The 20,591-nt window shown below is 38.1% G+C and overlaps 2 protein-coding genes across 5 annotated transcripts; both read left to right on the top strand.

Annotated features, from left to right (window-relative positions):
- The first annotated feature begins 190 nt into the window (after positions 1 to 190).
- LOC126686577 (pentatricopeptide repeat-containing protein At2g38420, mitochondrial) lies at positions 191 to 17,993 on the top strand. 4 transcript variants are annotated; one of them, XM_056105746.1, is made up of 2 exons: positions 191 to 2,159; positions 17,905 to 17,993. In XM_056105746.1, exon 1 carries the CDS (start codon positions 271 to 273, stop codon positions 1,750 to 1,752), a length of 1,482 nt encoding a protein of 493 aa, XP_055961721.1. In that variant the 5' UTR covers positions 191 to 270; the 3' UTR covers positions 1,753 to 2,159; positions 17,905 to 17,993. The 4 variants fall into 4 exon arrangements, with proteins under 4 accessions (XP_055961721.1, XP_055961725.1, XP_050236659.1 ...); XM_056105750.1 differs by lacking the exon at positions 17,905 to 17,993 and adding an exon at positions 16,595 to 16,615; XM_050380702.2 differs by lacking the exon at positions 17,905 to 17,993 and adding an exon at positions 8,352 to 9,674.
- On the top strand, positions 14,410 to 16,907 carry LOC126686586 (uncharacterized). Its single transcript, XM_056104824.1, has 6 exons — positions 14,410 to 15,170; positions 15,230 to 15,432; positions 15,576 to 15,857; positions 15,910 to 16,131; positions 16,262 to 16,372; positions 16,414 to 16,907. Exons 1-6 carry the CDS (start codon positions 14,410 to 14,412, stop codon positions 16,905 to 16,907), a joined length of 2,073 nt encoding a protein of 690 aa, XP_055960799.1.
- Positions 17,994 to 20,591: the final 2,598 nt, after the last annotated feature.

Below are 20,591 nucleotides of genomic sequence, written 5' to 3' on the forward strand. Positions count from 1 at the left end.
GTGGTGCTGATGTACGTAGGCGCATGAGTAAAATTATATAATTGGACAAAATTAAAATAAAATTATGCGTTTGAAAATAAATTAAATAAATTAAAAAAAATTAAATTTTTGTAAAATTTTCATAAAATGTTTGGATTTTTTTTATCGTTTACTTTAAATAAAAGTGGGTGCTATACCATCCCCATCTCAACTTATGCTGAAGGCTCATCGACATTTTCTTGGCAGTTTACTTCAGTTAAACTCAAAGAGCTTCTCAGCCAACGTTAGATAATGGTTAGACTGAAGTCATGTTTCCAAAAAGGAAGCTTATTCTTGAGAAAACACAGGAAATGGCTACACTCTCCTTTCAAATCCAAATGGCACCAAATTTTCAGTCAACAGCTAGCCATGATTAACCTCAAAAAACAACCCCCAAACCCTAGCCCTAACCCTAACAATCTCCTCTCCTCTCTAATTGACTCCTTTGACCTCTACAATTGCCAACCCACTCCTCAAGCTTATGACTTTATTATCAAAACCCTAATTAAAACCTCTCAGCTTCACCAAATTCCCATAATCCTTGACCATTTTGAAAAAGTTGAAAATTTTGAGACTCCCCAGTTCATTTTAGCTTATTTAATTATGTTTTATGGAAAATTAAATGATTTGCAAAGTGCTGTTGATTTGTTTTATAGGTTACCCAAGTTTAGGTGTGTTCCTTCTGTTTATTTACTCAATACTTTGCTTATTGTTCTTTGTAGAACCAGTAAAGGTCTGAAATTTGTTCCTGAGGTTATCTTGAAGAGTCGGGATATGAACATTAGATTGGAGGAATCTACCTTTAGGTTGCTGATTGATGCTCTTTGTAGAATCGAAAAGGTTGGTTATGCTGTTGAGATGTTTAAGTGTATGATTGATGACGGACTTAGCGTTGATTCGAAGATATGTTTTTTGTTGCTGTCTTCGTTTTGTAAGCAGAAAAATGCGTCTAGTGTTGAGGTTTTAGGGTTTTTAGGAGAGTTGAGGAAGTTGGGGTTTTGTCCGGGGATTGTAGATTATAGAAAAGTTATTAGTTTTTTAGTGAGAGAAGGAGCGGGTATGGAGGCGTTAAATGTTCTGAATCAGATGAAATTAGATGGGATTAAACCTGATATTCGTTGTTATAATATGGTTTTGAATGGGGTTGTTGCAAATGGAGGTTATTTGAAAGCAGATGAGTTGTTTGATGAATTGCTTGTATTTGGTTTAATTCCTGATGTTTATACTTGCAATGTTTATATTTATGGGTTGTGTAAGCGAAGCAATGTAGAGGCAGGAATTGAAATGGTTGCTTCTATGGAGAAGTTAGGATGCAAACCTAATATGAATATGTATAATATACTGCTGGAGGCGTTATGTAAGAATGGTGAAATAAACAGAGCTAGAGAACTTGTGAAAGAAATGGGTTCAAAGGGCTTTGGTTTGAGAGTGCAGACATACAAGGCCATGATTCATGGTTTGATTAGTAATGGTAAAATCATTGAAGCTTGTGTTTTGTTGGAGGAAGCACTGGATAAGGGTTTATGTCCCCGTAGTTCGACATTTGATGAGGTAATCTATGGACTGTGCCATGTCGGTTCGATGTGTAAAGCGATGCAGTTACTTGTGACAATGGTAAACAGTAATCTCTCTCCTAGTTCAAGGGCTTGGGAAGCTCTTCTTGTTGGATCTGAATCCAATATTAATCTTGTAGAGGATTTGTTCATTGAATTGGTGGGCAAAAATCTCAAGTGACATCCTGGTGAACTGTTTATAAGGTTAAAGCTACTACAAATGGCATTGATGATCTGCTGGACCAACTAAAAAAGTAATTAATCTTACAGAAACTACTTGGATTTGTTTTGTGGACACAAATCACTCTCAACCAAGTTAGCTACCAAGTGAAGTTTGAACCTCCAGGATATTCAAAACTACAAGTCTACTTGATTACAAGCTGAAGAATAGTTGGTTGATTGAAAGAGCACTGGCATGGCTTCGGCATCTTTACGTTCATATTGTAGCTAGCAACTCTGTAGCTCGGTAATGGAAATGCTGAAATGGGAAACGGAAACGAAATGTCAAAATTTAATACTCGAGAAGATTATGTGCGACATAAAGCAGTACTGCTCCCGTGTCAATTGTCTAAGGAAGCATTTATAAAGGTATGCCCTTAAAAAGCTCAAATACTTTCAAATCTGCAATTGTATTCATAGCTGAGCACAACCTTCTTTTATGCACATAGTTCACATGCTAATTCTGAAGTGGAGTAATTTGTAGGTTGCAATATACTATATAGTTGTATCACTCATTCTCTAATAATCTGTAGCTGTATGAATGAAACGGCTAAGGTGAATTATGAATTTGGTCATGTGTAAGAGACTCATACCACAGCTAGTCATCATACTCTTGTTCAAATTTTAGTTCCGGTATATGCCTAGCATTTGTACAGGGTATGCAATAGGGGTGTTCAAGTTTGTGGTTTATGTAGACTATGAACTTTGGCTAAGATGATATTCCAAGTGCAATATTTATGATTTGGAATAGAATTGGTGTCGCTAAATATTGGGCCTTTATAAGTTTCTAATCGAAGTAATCAAATTTCAACACCCCTAGTCTGCAATATGGCCTCCAATTCTTTTGAAAGAAGAAATGCCCCCTGGTAATTAATTATAAAAGAGCCTTATGAATATGCTTTGATGTTCCTTTACATTTTGTATCCATTACATTAGGCTATGGTGTTATTTTTTCTTTGTGAGCGGTCACTTTTTTCTAGCGAAATTTGTTATTTTCCTTCTTTATGACGCACCTGATGAGTTGTATGTTTTTGCTGCTTTTCTGTTCTAACTTCTTATTATATGGAATATATTATCCGTCAGATTAACACTAAGGCCATTTTGCTTTCTTAACAATCCTTTTCAGTGCTTCAAAAAGGACTGGACTTTGTTGGGTCTTGCCCAAAATAATTCCTCTTTAAAAACAATATTCTCATTTAGTGCCTCCACATGAATTCGCAATTGTGAATTGCAGATTCCGTCATGAATATGCAATTTACAAGTGCGGATTCCCCTTAATCACCTGATTAACAATTAATCAGGTGATTAAGCACCAACCCATTTGCATTGGTGCCCCCAATGATTCAGGAGACAACTTTTGTCTCTCCAATGATTAGTTTAATAATTTTGGTTAATGATTGGACAATTCATTAACCTGAATTGAATTGTCCAATCATTAACCTGAATTATATATATAAAAAAATATATTCAATTTTAATATAAACCAACTTTAATATAAACAAATTTTAATATATTTAATATATACAGTATACTTAATAATTTAAAATAATAAAAATGTTAAAAATTAAAAGCTAAATTTTAATATTTGTAATAAACACAAAAAATATTATTATTTTAAAATTGTTTACAAAAACTTTGGTACAAAACAACCAAAACTAATCACGAAATCTTGCCGGTCACCGCATTCGGGTCCTCATGTCGTAACCCTGCCGAGTCCGTCGGTGGCGCGAGGTATCAGTCACAATGTTATAGTCGCCATCATCACCCTCGTCACTGTCATCTGAATCGTCACTGTCATCGTCTATAGCCCGGTCTAGCAGGTCAGTGACTGGAGCTGGCACAGTGTTGCGGAGATCCTGCGAGGTGATGTCTGGGTACAGGGTAAAACCTGGAGGCGTGAAATGCTGAAACTGATGTGCGGTAAACGGCTTAGCCGCAAGGTCTGTACTAGTCAACCACAGCTGCGTAGTCGAGAAATACATCTGTGACGAATCCTGAGCCTGAGGGGACCCTGAAGCAAGTAGCTGACATGAGTCGACGCCCGTGCTAAATCAGGGGGTCGAGAAAGTAGAACAGATCTGCAACAAAAGCAGACTGTGTCGGTGTATGCCAGGCGACGTCTGGATGCGTCGACGGTGCAGGCCATAACTGATCTAACTCTGGCTGAGGCGGCATGCCTAGAGGAGTATATCCCATCACTCCCAAAAATGACTGAGAAGACGGGATCGGCGTCGGCGGGACCTAAACGATGTAATTTATTAGATTATAGACTAAAATACAAGATTATAAAGTAAAAAATATAATAAAATAACTCGAACCTGTGACTCAGATGGCTGAGGTGGATCTCGAGTGGTTGTAAATGTCGCATGCCCGAAAAATAAGTCAAAATACGGCATCGGCGCAGGCGAGACCTGAAATAGTGACATCGGGTGGCACTAAGACTGAGATCTTAAAATACGAGTTAACAAATTAAATAGTATATCAAAGTTACTCAAACCTGTGGATATGATGCCTGGGGTGTCTCCCCGAAGGTCGACTTGCAATGTTGTCTTGGCCCGTAGTCCAACTGGGGGTATGTCTGAGGTCCCCTCGCCTCCGTGTGAAAGAATAACGGCTGTGACATGGTCTGGACGAGACTGTGGAGGCACTCTGGGGGGCTGTCGACGCCGTCCTTTGATGGAGCTTAAATCGACCCGGCAGGGAAGGAGTGGAGGCGGCTGGTATGGTGGGTCTGCTGGCTCGGGAAGGGGGGGGGGGGTGGCGGGCTTGTAGCAAGCTGAGAACTCAGTGCACCTACCCTAATCCTACGAGTGACGCTTTAAATGACCTCCGTAATGTGTGTCATTTCCTACATACCGTGTTGTGAAAAGATATAGTAAACCGTCAGTGATAATATTAATGAAGACGAATGAAATGTAAATATTTTCATTTACAACAACACATATACTAGATCATGTCTCTGCACTTTGAAGTGTAATCCATCTTCGGCATCGACGCCTATACCAGTTCGTGTACTGTGAATGTTAGTGGGGTGGGTGCTGAAGCTGTCGGCCCTGAACCACAAACATATTTTTGTTGTTCAAAAATTGCACCTAATAGTCCAGATAATTTGCAAAGCTGGCGGACCCTCGGTAGCGGACGTTGTATAGGACCTCATCTTGTAAGGCGGACAACGAAATAGGCTGAATTAGCCCGAACTGCTGAAGTATCCGGTCTGGCTGGTGCCACTTGACAATGTTATAGTAAATGAGTGGGACTCGGGCACTCCAGAGATGTGCCCCGTCCATGTACTCTTGAGGGATGAAGCTGAGAATATCGTTTGAATATGGCTGCCATCGGATCTGAACGAAAAAAGTAATTACATTGTCATAATATGGTTAATTATGTAAAGTTAAATTGAAATTACTACAAAACATACATCCTTGTATCGCATCCCATCAAAATTAATCTGGCGGTGTGGCTGTGGTGCCCGGGGACTGACCAACAATCCCTAGGGCCGCCCCACTTGTTAAAACAAAAAAATAATTACATTAATTAATGAATAATAATACAAGTAAAGATGACATTTTACTAGTAAATACGTACCTGTCACCCAAAGGTAGATCCGCTCTAATATCGGGGGCAGCAATCGGGGACGAAGTGGCTCAATCGCTCGAATGCCCATAGTTGTAGAATCCACAGAGGACCTCCAATGTTACGTCTGCGCTTGTAGACCCGCGTAGAAATGCACATCTCATGGTACAAGTGTGCCAAAACTGCCGATCCCCAGCTAATAGTCCGTAAATCCTCTAAATCCACTAGAAATGGTAAAATTTTCAAATTCAAATGGCCACTTTTCATGTCTGCGAAACACAAAGCCTGCGGAGCAGCCCATAGATAGGCCCTAACTGCCCAATCAACATGCTCAGCTGTAGCATGCGCCGGTAACTGCCTAAAATCACCAAACTCCCTATATAACCACCCAGCCCCAACCGAAGATGAACCCTCTGAACGAGAGCTTTGTAACGGTCTCTCTAACAGGAAAGCACCCCTATCGTGGCAATCGTCCACCCTGTCTTCGGTCACTGCCGTCCCATAAATGGGGAGTCTAGGGAGTCCAGTCAAGATCGCTATATCCTGCAAGGTGATAGTGCACTCCCCATATGGAAACATGAATGTATGTGTCTCCGACCTCCACCTCTCCACTAGGGCAGTAACAATAGACATGTCGACCCGATACTGCCGCATCCTGATGAAACCAGAAAGGTCCTTTCTGAGGTCCGGTCTGGATGCATGGATCTATCGCATCAAATGAGGGCAAACCTACACTAGAACGCGAGCCGAGGACAGTGATGTCATCCTGAAAGCAAAATTGTATACAAATTCAGAGTTTAAGTGAAAGCGATGCTATATTATAATGTTATGTTATTATTTCCACATTAGCATTGCTTTCACTGAAGTTCTGATTTTGTATACAATTTTGCTTTCAGGATGACATCACTGTCCTAGGCTCGCGTTCTAGTGCAGGTTTGCCCTCATTGATGCGATAGATCCACGCATCCAGGCCGGAGTGCTCCGGACGGGCCTTTCTGGTTTATCAGGATGCGACAGTATCGGGTTGACATGTTCATTGTTACTGCCTTATTGGAGAGGTGGAGGCCGGAGACAACATACATTTATGTTTCCAGATGGGGAGTGCACTATCACCTTGCAGGACATAGCGATCCTGACTAGACTACCCATTGATGGGACGGCAGTGACCGGAGACAGGGTAGATGATTGGAAGGATAAGGGTGTTTTCCTGTTAGGGAGACTGTTACAGATCTCTCGCTCAGAGGGTTCATCTTCGGTTGGGGCTGGGTGGTTGTATAGAGAGTTTGGTTATTTTAGGCAGTTACCGGCGCATGGTACATCTGAGTATGTTGATTTGGCAGTTAGGGCCTACCTATGGGCTGCTCTACAGACTTTGTGTTTCGCAGACCTGAAAAGTGGCCATTTTGGTTTGAGGATTTTACCATTTCTAGTGGATTTAGAGGTTTTACGGACTATTAGCTGGGGATCGACAGTTTTTGCACACTTGTACTATGAGATGTGCATTTCTAGGCGGGTCTACAAGCGCAGACGTAACATTGGGGGTCCTTTGTGGATTCTATAGCTATGGGCGTTCGAGTGACTGAGGCCACTTCGTCCCCGATTGCTGACCCTGATATTAGAGCGGATCTATGTTTGGGTGACAGGAACGTATTTACTAGTAAAATGTCATCTTCACTTGTACTATAATCATTAATCAATGTATTTATTATTTTTGTATTAATAGGTTGGGCGGCCTTAGGGATCGCCAACCAGTCCCAGACACAACATCCACGCCGTCAGATTAATTTTGGATGGGATACGAGGATGTATGTATTGTAGTAATTTCAGTTTAACTTTACATAATTAACCATATTATGACAATGTAATTACTTTTTTCGTCTAGATCCGGTGGCAGCCATATTCAGACGATATTCTCAGCTCCATCCCTCGAGAGTACATGGACGGGGCACATCTCTGGCGTGCCCGAGTCCCACTTATTTACTATAACATTGTCGAGTGGCACCACCCGGACCGAGTGCTTCAGCAGTTCGGGCTAATTAAGCCTTTTCCGTTGCCCGTCTTGTAGGATGAGGCCCTAAACAACGTCCGTTATCGGTGGTCCACCAGCTTTGCAGATTATCTGGACTATTGCGTGCAGCTTTGGAACAACATAAATGTGTTTGTGGTTCGGGGCCGACAGCTTCAGCACCCACCCCACTACCTTTCACAGTGCATGGACTGATATAGGCGTCAATGCTGGAAATGGATTACACTTCAGGATGCAGAGGTCGGATCTAGTGCACGTGTTTGTTTTTAATGAAAATAGTTACATTTCATTCGTCTTCATTAATATTATCGCTGACGGTTGATCGTATCTTTTCACAGCGTGATATGCAGGAAATGGCCACGTTACGGGGGAGGCCAGTTTGAACGCCACTCGCAGGATTAGGGCAGGTGCACGAAGTTCTGAGCTTGCTACCAGGATCGCAGGGACGTCACACTCCCCCCCTGAGCCAGCAGACCCACCATACCGACTGCCTCCACTCATACCCTGCCTGGTCGATTTAAGCTCTATCAGAGGACGGCGTAGACAGCCCCCCAGAGTGTCTCCACATCCTCGTCTAGACCATGTGAACCCTATCCCGTAGCCGGTATTCTTTCATATGGAGGCGGGGGGACCTCAGACATACCCCAATCAGATTACAGGCCAAGACAACATTACAGGTCAACCTCTGGGGCGACACCACATGCATCATATCCACATGTTTGATTAACTTTGATATACTATTTAATTTGTTAACTCGTATTGTATGCTCTCAGTTTTAGTGATACCCGATGTCACTGTTTCATATCCTGCCTGCGCCAATGCCGTATTTTGACTTAGTTTTCGGGCATACGACCACTTGGGATCCACCTCAGCCATCTGAGTCACAAGTTCGAGTTACTTTATTATATTTTTATTTATAATCTTGTAATTTAGTCTATAATCTAATAAATTACATCGTTCAGGTCCCGTCGGCGCCGATCCTGCCTTTCCAGTCATTTTTTGGAGAGATGAGATATACTCCTTTAGGCACGCCGCCTCAGCCAGAGTCGGATAAGTTATGGCATGCACCGTCGACGTATCCAGGCGACGCCTAGTGTACACCGACACAGTCTGGTTTTGTTGCAGATCTGTTCTACTATACCGACCCCCCCTGATTTAGCACGGGCGTCAACGTCACTACATCAGCTGCCTGCTTCAGGGTCCCCTCAGGCCTAGGATCTGTCACAGATGTATTTCGCGGCTACAAAGCCGTGGTTGACCATTACAGACCTTGTGGCTGAGCCGTTTACCGCACATCAGTTTCAGCATTTCACGCCTTCAGGTTTTACCCTGTACCCAGACCTCGCAGGATCTCCGCGACACTGCGCCAGCTGCAGTCAATGACCATCCGGACCGGACTACAGACGATGATAGTGATGATTCAGATGACAGTGACGAGGGTGATGATGGCGATTAAAACATTGTGACTGATACCTCGCGCCACCGACAAACTCAACAGGGTTACAACATGTGGACCCGAATGCGGCGACCGGCACGATTTCATGATTAGTTTTGTTGTATTTTGTACCAAAAATTTTGTAAACAATTTTAAAATAATATTGTTTTTTGTGTTTATTACAAATATTAAAATTTAGCTTTTTAATTTTTAATATTTTTATTAATTTTAATTTATTAAGTATATATTAAAAATATTAAAGTTGGTTTATATTAAAATTGAATATTTTTTTTTTATATATATAATTCAGGTCAATGATTGGCAATGAATTGCCCAATCATTCAACAAAATTGTTAACTCAATCATTAGGGAGATAAAAGTTGTCTTCTCAACCATTGGAGGCACCAATCGAAGTCGATTAGTGCTTAATCACCTAATTAATTATTAATGAGGTGATAGAGGGAAATTCATAATCGTGGATTACAGATTCATGAAAGGCACTAATGAGAATATTATTTTTGAAGAGGAATTATTTGGGCAAAAACTCCTTGTAAAGTAGCTTCCAAATACAATTGAACAAAATAAAATGTACGAGGAAAGAAAAGATAAGAGTTATGGAGATGGATCAAAAAGTTTATAGAGATATGGTGAAATGGGTTTTTGTTATTGTCAACTAAAGCTCGAGAGGGATGAGTTTGCATGTTATTGTTATCTTTGTAGATTTGCCGCCTCAGTGGGGGGTATCCAAATGCTTTATATATTCATTCGTATATTTTCATAACGAGATGCCACTTTAATTATATTTGTATTTATAGTTAACATTTTATGTAAATATATGTGCTTCATATGCTCTTCATGCGCATTAAAAATATATAAATTGATATTATTATACCCAAATGATCTAAGCGTTGACTAGCATTCTATTAACATCGTGAATTCCTCCTCCCGCCCCAATCATCAAAAAGAGAAAAATAATTATCAAAAGAGATTTAATATTATTTATATGAATGTCTCATAAATTCATAGTTGTTAAAGTGCAAAGCGCACTTGAAGCGCAAAAGGGTCCCATATCGCTTTAAACGCAAGGCGCAAAAAAAAGCGCACGCCCGAGTGAAGCTCGGCGCATATATGTAAATTACATTAAAATACCTATTACACACACAATAATTGTCCCCAAAATTAAATATATGGATGATTAGATAAGCCTTATTTATTTTAGAGGATTTAATATATTTTTAATTTATAGTTTTAAAGCTAAATTTGCCCTTTTTACTAAAGTGAACAGCCATTTTATAAGTTAACTATCTATAATAGTATAAAAAGCCATTTATTAAAGAATAGGGCCTTTAAATGACTTTTTTTTGTTGGTTTTGGGTTGTCAAAAGAGGCCCATTAAGATATTAAGAGCCTTTATAATTAACCCTAGACAGAGCCGCCGTCACTAGTTTCAGTTCTTCTTCTTCTTCCATCATCTGATCTTTCATCTGGTTTTTTTATTTTGAGGAGTCCAATTGCACATCTCCATGTCCGACCCATATCTTGTATCGTGAAAATAGCGAGTCCGGGTAACAGAGGCGGCGCTTTGCGCCTCAGAGCCTCGCCTCAGCGCTTTAGCGCGCCTGAGGCGCGCCTTGATGAAGGTGGTCGCCTCGGGTGTTTCTGAGGCGCACCACCTGCGCTATGCGCTATTCTAGCGCCTTAGCGCGCCTCAGGCGCGTTTTAACTATGCATAAATTTAAGGACTAAGATGACATTTTATTCATATTAATACTAATCCTTTTCCATAGATAAATTATAATGTATTTTGTTGACGAGATAAGTTAGTCCAAGCAGTAAGAGCATTTTATCTAAGACCAATAACTTATAGGTTTGAATCACCAATAAAAATAGAAATGAATATTTAATTCTCTCTAAATAAAGAAAGGAAAAAAATGACACAGTTTATTGTCCTTACAGCTATAAACGAATCGAGCTGATCACGAGCAACTCGCGTTAGCCTCGATAAGAGATCGATTCGTGTTCGTTCGAATCCTAAATAAACCGAGTTCGACCTTGATTTTATGTTTGTTTATTTAAACGAGCCATATGAATATAGTAGTGTTCTACTCGTTTATATTCGCAAACAACTCGTATATGATATTGACTAAGAGCCGCACATCGACTCGTATAAATGCTCAATCAAGAGTTCTAAAATAGCTTATGATTGATTAAATATAAAATATTATATTAATTTATTAAAACTACGTACATAGTCTTAAACAAAACTATATAATTTTGATATATATAAAAAAACAAATGTTTAATTGTTCGTATTCGTTCGTTTAACTACTAAAAAACAAGCTCGCAAACGAACTCGATTAATACGTTCACGAGCTTGTTCGTTTAGCATCTAAATGAGAGAGCACGAGTTGAACACGAACCGAACACGGATACATCGTTTAAAAGCTCGAACAAACACGAATCAAACATGAACACCATTCATATAATGAACCAAAAATGAATACTTTAAAACTCGGGTTGACTAGCCATACTTGTATTATATTACTCTTAGAGAAATGATATAAAAATATTATATTACTTCCAACAATCACAATAACTCACTCATAATGTGATCCTAATTGACAAACTATATTGCTTTTTTTCACAAATGTATCGATAACTTAGTAAGAGGAAAACAATTTGAACCATATGAAAAAAACTAAATTCAACAATATTAAGATCAGCTCAAATATGCCCAATTAAACAAGCCTAATAAAGATAAGTCTCTGAATCTTGCTTGACTTAAACTTAAAGAGTTGATAGTTCTCGTTTTTTATAAAAACCAATTGATGAAAAATCCATAGTTGTTAAAAGCGCGCCTCAGCGCTAGAATAGCGCATAGCGCAGGTGGTGCGCCTCAGAAACACCCGAGGCGACCACCTTCATCAAGGCGCGCCTCAGGCGCGCTAAAGCGCTGAGGCGAGGCTCTGAGGCGCAAAGCGCAGCCTCTGTTATCCGGACTCGCTATTTTCACGATACAAGATCTGGGTCGGACGTGGAGATGTGCAATCGGACTCTTCAAAATAAAAAAAACCAGATGAAAGATCAGATGATGGAAGAAGAAGAAAAAGTAGTGACGGCGGCTCTGTCTAGGGTTAATTATGTTAGGGAAAAGACTAAAGGCTCTTAATATCTTAATGGGCCTCTTTTGACAGCCCAAAACCAACAAAAAAGTCATTTCAAGGCCTTATTCTTTAATAAATGGCTTTTTATATTATTATAGATAGTTAACTTATAAAATGGCTGTTCACTTTAGTAAAAAGGGCAAATTTAGCTTTAAAACTATAAATTAAAAATATATTAAATCCTCTAAAATAAATAAGGCTTATCTAATCATCCATATATCTAATTTTGGGGACAATTATTGTGTGTGTCATAGGTACTTTAATGTTTTTTACATATATGCGCCGAGCTTCACTCGGGCGTGCGCTTTTTTTGCGCCTTGCGTTTAAAGCGATATGGGACCCTTTGCGCTTCAAGTGCGCTTTGCGCTTTAACAACTATGGAAAAATCTAAAAAAAATCTCTTTCTTAAATATTCCTCTTTTTTCTACCCTTTGTTTTCCCTCACGGCATCTTTTTACCTTTTCTGACATCTTTATTGTGGCTCACTACTCTAGTTAACTCTTCCACTTCTCTTCTACTGTTAAAAGTTATCTCACTTGTCTTCTTTTTCTTCATTAGTCCTTCTCTTTTCTCTTTTATTCTATATTTTCCCTTCTCCTTCTTTTTCTCTTTTGTCTCCTTCATAATGAATAGTACCCACCACACTTCATCACCATCTTCTAGCCATGCACTTGCTGATTCTGATTCGGCGATGCATGATTTAATCAGTCGCACTAATAATATGTCTTTTTCTGAGTCTCGTCTGAGTTTATCCTGGACTCCAGCTTCTCAAAAAACGATTCAATGCTTAGTTCTGGTAGGTAAGTTCCATGTAAAAACGGTCCGGTTTTCTTTACGAATAGTCTGATATTAGGTGAACTTTCATTAGAATATCAATAGCCCGATAGAGATTGAACGTTCTGCGGCAGGGGTATTTACGTTCTGGTTTCGCCAGGAGGATAGATACAAATATGTTCTGCATGGTCGTCCTTGGACAATCCTTAATCAACTTATCATCCTTAAAGAATGGCCTTTATCTGTTCCTATTAAATATGTTGATTTTTCTACTTGCTGTTTCTGGGTTCAAGTCCGTGGACTACCGCCGGATCAACTCAATGCTACCGCCGCACGAGAAATTGGCGAGATGTTCCCACAATTTTTAGCGGTGTATTTTGATAACACAGCACCATTATGGCACCAACAGGTGCTGCGCATTAAGGTTGAGGTGGATGTCAATAAACCTTTATTTACAGGCTTCACTAATGAGTTAGATGCTGACCCGGCATATTGGGTATCTTTCAGGTACGAGAATCTTCCCGATTTTTGTTTTCGTTATGGTCTTTTGGGTCATGTTACTACCAATTGCCACTTGACTTTTGATGAGGTCAAAGTAGTCACTTCCCCAGAAGGTCGCCTTCCTTTTGGTCTATGGTTAAAGGCTGATAATTTTGATTTTGCTTCTCCTAATCCTCATGTTCCTGCTTATAATCCACGGAGGGAAGTGGGCTCTACTAGTACTGCAGTGAAGGACAAAGGTAAAAACTGCATATGGAATGCAATTCTCCGCTTTATAATCAGTCACTTTGTCAGGATACATCTACTGTGTTTTCCACCTTAGCTGATATGATCCCTGTTGGTTCTACAATGCTTTCTTCATTTTTTTAGGCCAACAATTACTTTTCCTGTTGTGACTGTTACTCCACCACTGTATTCCTATACCACTACTATTACTACCGCTGCCAGTTCTCAAGTTCTTTCTGTGGTACACTCAGGCACATATATGGATATGCAACCTTCTTTTTCTCATCTGCTATAACTCCATCCGCATATTTTTCAACTTCTGACTCCAGAAGCTCAACATAAGTTCTCTGCTTTTCAGTCTAAAGACATTTCACCAGCTCAACAGGCAGAAGTGGCTATGGATGTCATGTATCCTAAGGCTAGCTTTGCCCGTCCCTCTTAGCCTCTTTTGGTGATAAGGAAACGGAGGATATGGCTTACCTTTTGCTAGATATAGTTGCTGCTGAGCTCTACCAGTTTCCTTGGCTGACCTTCAACCAAAAGCTCCATGGTTGCCTTGTCCAAACATTAGCAAACTTAATGTGCGTACTTGGAAAAAACTAGCACGTTTAGGAGTCTCAGATACACCTTTTGAGGGCAGTATTTCTTCTAAGGATTCCCATGATGGGTAAAGAAAATGGGATCAGTTATTTATTCCACCTGTGTCTGATATGAGTGCTCCAAAAAATAAGGTTTTCCTTACGGAGGTTCCAGCTTCTCCCCCTTTGCATCTGGAGGTTCAGAGTGTTGTTTCCATATCCAGTACATTGCCTCTTCCCAAGAGTTGCTTCCTTTTTTACCTTCGGGGTTACTGAATGAGGAAGATGTCAATTGTTATTCGGTGGGGTCTGAGACCACCCCTGATTGGTCTCCCAAACATCCATGAAGCTGCTGAGCTGGAATCGTCAGGGGTTGGGGAATCCCTTGACAGTTCGACTCTTAACATCTCTTTACAAAGATTATTCTCCAGATATAATATTTTTTGATGGAAACCAAGAACCCTCGTATGCGAGTACAAAAGCTGGTTCATCTTCTGACGTTTCCACATCAGCTGTTTTTTATCCTCAAGGAATTTCTGGTGGCTTTTTGCTTCTTTGGACAGATGCTATGGATGTACATATTCAGTCTATAGGCTCTTTTTTTGTCATCTGTTCTGTACATATGCCTGATGGCTTCTCTTTTGATGTAATTTTATGTCATTTTAATCCTTGTCTTCCTTACATAATTATGCAATTTAATGTGATCAAACAACTTGCACTGTATCTTTTGCCTAATTTTGTAATACTTGGGGATTTTAATGACATAATAGCTCCTATTGAGAAAATGGGAGGTCTTGCTTATGATTATGTCTCACATCCTCCATTTCTTTCTTATATTAAGGACCTACAACTCTTTGATTTGAGTTATTTGGGTACCAGATATACTTGGTCTAATCATCGCCAATGGCCAAATCATATACAGAAGCGATTGGACCGTGGTTTTGGCTCCCCAACTTGGATCCATCATTTTCAAGGCACCAGTATTCTTCGTCTTCTAGCCATTGCATCTGACCATCATCCAATACTGCTTCAAACACATAGTTTCCCAATTGTGAGATCATCTCAGTTCATTTTTTTTATCAACGTTGGGCTAAATCTTCAGAGGTCCATAAAATTGTGGCTAATGCATGGTGTCAATATGTTCCATGTTCTCCAATGTTTAGTATTTTTACTCGTTTAAAATGCATTCGCCATAATCTAGTCAATTGGAGAAAGCATAACCAGCTGAATTCATCCAAAGTTATTACCGATCTAACCCACCAACTACAAGGTATATCTAATCACTCCTCTAATTCTACTGATTGGTTTTTTGTCAAAGACTTGGAGTATCAGCTTTACAGGCATATAGAGAGGAGGAACTATATTGGTCTTAAAAGTCTCGTCAACTCTGGCTTAAATGTGGTGACCAAAATACTAATTTTTTTCATTGCAAAACCAAACAAAGGAGATCCATTAATATTATTTTCCAAATTTAGAATGCTTCTCAAGTTTGGCTCTCATCACCAACAGATATAGTTGGCCATAGTTTAGACTATTTCCAGGCTTTATTCACTTCTGGTAAACCCAATCCTGATGTACCTTTCTTGGCTGAGTTTCCTTGTAGGATCACTTCTCAGATGAATGCTATTCTGATTAAGCCCATCACTGCTTTAGAAGTAAAAACTGCTCTTTGGGGCATCAATCCGACAAAATCACCAGGAGCAGATGGCCTGACCAATTTTATCTTTCAACATTATTGGGATATTTTGCATCAAGATATTACCTCTTCCATTATTAAATTCTTCCAAGGAGGTAAATTACTCACTGGCTTCAATCTTACTATAATTTTCTCTTATCCCTAAAGTACATAGGCCACAGTCTGTAAAAGATTTACGTCCAATTAGCCTTTGTACAATTTACTATAAAATTATATCCAAGATTCTTACTACTCGCCTACAACACATTTTACCTAGTATATTGGATATTTCACAAAATGCTTTCGTCAAAGGCCGCTCTATTGCAGACAATATCTTACTGATGAATGAAATGTTACATTTTCTGGGAATTAAAAAACAAGGCAAGCAAGGTTTTTTGGCACTTATAAGACATTAGTAAAACTTATGATATGCTTGAATGGAGCTATTTAAGTTCTATTCTTCATGCATGGGGTTTTCATGATATATTTATTGCATGGATTATTGAATGTGTTTCTTCAGTCACTTATTCTATTCGTATTAATGGTGGCCTACATGGATACTTCAAACCTTCTAAAAGGATCAGACAGGGGGATCCACTTTCACCCTTATTATTTGTGCTATGTGCTGAAGGTTTGTCTTTCATGATACAACAAGCTCACTGTTTGAGATAGTATCAAGGACTTACCATGAACCCCCATGCCCAACTTTAACACATCTATTTTTTGCCGATGACTCCATTTTGTTTACTTCTGCTACAAATGGTCAAATTTCTGTTATTCTTGAGATCCTTCATCAATATGCATATTACAGTGGCCAATTTATCAATTATGCTAAATCAACTGTTTTTTTCAGCAACAATATTCCTTCAGACTGGCGTTCTCATTTTTCTTCCACTTTGGGTGTTTCTGACAATGCCTATGAAGGTACCTATTTGGACTTGCCTTTATGTATTCTCCATTCCAAGACACAGACTTTTGCTCCACTTCTATCCAAGATATGTCTTAAATTACATTGCTGGAAGGAACATTTTCTCTTTATGAGTGGTAAAGAGATTTTATTAAAAGCTATTGTGGAGGCTATTCCTGTCTATAGTATGATGTGTTTTCAGTTACCTGTTTCTTTTTTCAACCTTAAGCTCTCAGTTCTGGTGGGGTCAAGTACCTGATGAACATAGATACCATTGGGTTTCATGGCACAAAATGTGTTTTAGCAAATCCATTGGGGGGTCTAGGTTTCAAGGATTTACATGTCTTCAATCAAGCACTTTTAGCTAAACAAGTGTGGCGTGTATTGCAAAACCCTACCACTTCGTTATACCAGGTGTATAGAGCAATATATTGTCCTATGGGCAACTTTCTTAACACTCCTATAGGCAACATGCCTTCTTGGGGATGGAGGAGTTTACAGTTTGGTTCATTACTCTTAAAAGAAGGTATTCGTTGGCAATGCAACACTGGTTCCTCCATTCAATGCTTGTCTGATCCATGGTTGCCATCTGTGTATCCTTTTCTTCCTCGGGTAAAAGCTGGAGTCGATTCTTCTACTGCACCATCTTTAGTCTCAGGCTTATTTCTTCCACAAACACGTGCATGGAACTCTTCCCTTATTATGCATTTATTTGAACCAGAGGATGCTGCTCTTATTGTATTATTGCCTCTTCCTATCTTTCCTAGTGCTGATAGACTTATTTGACATTATCAACACATTATTCAGTTAAGTCAGGTCATCACTTTCTCTTCAATCAGACATATACTTCTGCAATACCTTCTATTCCAGGGTTTTCAACTAAGGAGTGGAAATCTCTTTGGCATGCTTTTATTCCACCTAAAATTCGTATGTTTATTTGGCGTTGTCTTCACAATTCTATACCTATTGAGCAATTGTTATTGCAACGATTCCAAATTGAATCGCGCTGTCCTCATTGTCAGGAATCATGATCTATTCCACATCTATTGTTTGACTATCCTTTTGCAGGGCATGTGTGGTTCCTGTCATCAATATCATTACATATTACAGGCTTGTCACTACTTCCGTTTTCCCATATATGGTTATCCATCCCTGCTTAATCTAATGATCTTCATTCTGATGGTCAATCCTTTCCATTAATTTGTTTTCTGCTTTAATTTATTTGGAAGACCCACAATGCTGCTTTATTTTGCCAGGATATTATAACTGCAGAAGATATTATGTCCCTAGCCTATGGTGCTTGTGAAGAATTCATGTCAACTCATCAAGATCCTATTGTGCCCTCTCCTACTTTACGTCCTATGGTTCCTCTGCGTGCTACTGTTACAGTGCCTTTTCCAGATTATATAAAAATAAATGTGGATGCTGCTACAGATCAATCTCGGAGGCTTGGGACAGTTGCTGCAGTGGCTACCAACCATACCAGGCTTGTTATTGCTCAATTCACTGTTGTCTATAGGTCTATTTGGAACCCTGGCATACTAGAATTCTCGGTGGTACGGGAAGCTTTGGATTGGGCCATCTCATGTAATTGGCATTATGTTTTCATAGAAGGTGATGCTCTACAAATTATTCAATCACTTAACTCTCATGATATTCAACTTGCAAGTGCTTGGGGTATATGTAGTGATATTTGGCATCTTCAATCTTCTTTTCAGTTTTGTAAATTTGGTCATGTTTCTCATGTTTTTAATGCTCTAGCTCATACACTAGCAAAACGTTGTAAGCTTTCTCTGCGTTAGCCTTAATTTGTTTTCTACCTATGCTTGATGTTTCCAATCAATATATCTGTTGACAAAAAAAACAAGCCTAATAAAAAAGACAAGATGGTATTAGTTCGAATCAGCATGGGTAATTTAGTTCAAGCAAGTCCAAAGAAAGATGGATAATCCAATGAGGAAATTAGGCTGAGCACGTGTTTTTCTAAATTAATTAAAAAAATACGTGCTCAGCTAATTCTTTGCATCTAAAGTTCATGCCTTGTATAAACACGTGATTAGTTGTTTTTTTTTGGGTAAAACACGCAACTTTTGTCAGCCATTTTCATCATTAAAATTGCCTTTATCTTTCCACTTTGAATCTTCCGCCTCTGCCGATGTCACTTTCTTCCGTCAATCATCTCCACCAACACCACCATCATCATCGGCCATAATAACACATAAACTTGATTATGTTCTTTGATCGGTGAACTGCACTGAGTTTCTAAACCTTACAAAACTGTCGAAAGTTCTCTTTATCTGCTCACCGGCGATGGTACAGAGAACTTCGAGAGCCTTTTCTTCACCAACTGAAGATAAATCTCGTTGGGCCTGGTACCCTAACGGCAATACTTCCATTTCTGAGCAGATTTTGTCAATTAATTCTTCAATTAAAATAGGCAGAAACACGGATTGTGCCTGCTTTTGCGGTGAATAACTGGTATTTTCATGGCAATTCAGTAGACAAGTGAGAGTATTACTCTAATAGCTTTGGAATTTGAATTTTAAAACGACAATGGTAGAAGACCGAGAATATGCCGTTTAGTATGGCTTTTGTTTCCTTCTACTATTGCCGAATTTCATTTCCTGCTCTGTAGTACACTGTGGTGATATTTTTATTGTGTAATCACGTCAATCAAATCAAAGTTTCTTCTATTGCTTACCGTAACTTGCCTACGATGTACTGCCGCTCTGACATTCACTATGATTCATAACACTATAAATAATCAAATATTGAAAAGTTTATCATACTCAATTTGTGTATGTTTGACCCACCTACCTAATTCAGCTTGTCTTCTCACATAGGCCACTTGTTAATATTTTAGAATTACTAATCCTGTGTTTGATAGAGATTTTCATTTTGATCACTTTTAATATATTATTTATATACTATTTGTAAGATCATCTTTTTTCTATTCTAAGTTTTTGTTGTTGTTCATATTCTGTTTTACACAATATGTAAACTAATGATGTATGCATGATATATCAATATTATACTTTATGTATATTATGTGTATATTTTTGTGTATTTAATTTAATTTTTAAAAAAGATGAATGTTAAAAAAATACATAAAACATACATAAAATATACCAATCACAGTAAGAAAAAATAAAAAACATGAACATGTTATTAAAATATACACAAAACATACATAACGTATACAAAAAATATACGAATTGTTATGTTTGGTTTAGAACTTGATAATTCGTTAATTTAGTTCTATTATCTGTTGTATACTTTCTGTCTATTTTTTTTACTTTTTGTGTATATTTTATTAGCTTATGTCATGTTGAGTTTCAAATTGATAAAAACTTAAAATGATGTTATATTTATTATATATTTTTTGTCTTTTTTCTGTATTCTTTTTGTAAGTTTTAATAATTTTTGAATAGATTTGGTATTTTTTTAAGAAAATATAAGTATATTTGTTGTATATTTTGTGTATGCTTTATAGAAAATAATAAATATATTTTATAAAAATAATAATATCGATATAATCAGTTTTAATACATTCTTATATACATTCGGTAAATAATAAGTATACTTCTATAGAAAATAATAAATATATTCTATGTCTATTTTGTGTATATTTTATAATTTTTGAAATAGATAGCTTTGATATATTTTTGTCAACACTAAATATACCTTTTTTAGAAATAATAAGTATATTTTGTGTGTGTTTCCATAAAAAAATAATAAATATATTCTATGTATATTTTGTGTATATTTTGTAATTTATAAAATAGTTAGTTTTGATATATTTTTATCAACACTAAGTATACTTTTTTTAGAAATAATAAGTATATTTTGTGTATGTTTCTATAAAAAATAAAAAATATATTTTATGTATATTTTGTGTATAATTTATAGAAAATAATTAATATTCTCTATGTATATATTGTAT

This window comes from Mercurialis annua, linkage group LG1-X, assembly GCF_937616625.2.
Source record: "Mercurialis annua linkage group LG1-X, ddMerAnnu1.2, whole genome shotgun sequence".
Lineage (NCBI taxonomy): Eukaryota > Viridiplantae > Streptophyta > Magnoliopsida > Malpighiales > Euphorbiaceae > Mercurialis > Mercurialis annua.

Bases quoted from the DNA above. Each gene is read 5' to 3' on its own strand.
- LOC126686577 (XM_056105746.1), top strand. From the start codon at position 271: ATGGTTAGACTGAAGTCATGTTTCCAAAAAGGAAGCTTATTCTTGAGA.
- LOC126686586 (XM_056104824.1), top strand. From the start codon at position 14,410: ATGAAGCTGCTGAGCTGGAATCGTCAGGGGTTGGGGAATCCCTTGACA. The intron at 15,171-15,229 runs GTCCATAAAATT...TCCAATGTTTAG, and splicing joins GTTGGGCTAAATCTTCAGAG to TATTTTTACTCGTTTAAAAT. The intron at 16,132-16,261 runs GTTTTTTGGCAC...GTGTTTCTTCAG, and splicing joins TAAAAAACAAGGCAAGCAAG to TCACTTATTCTATTCGTATT.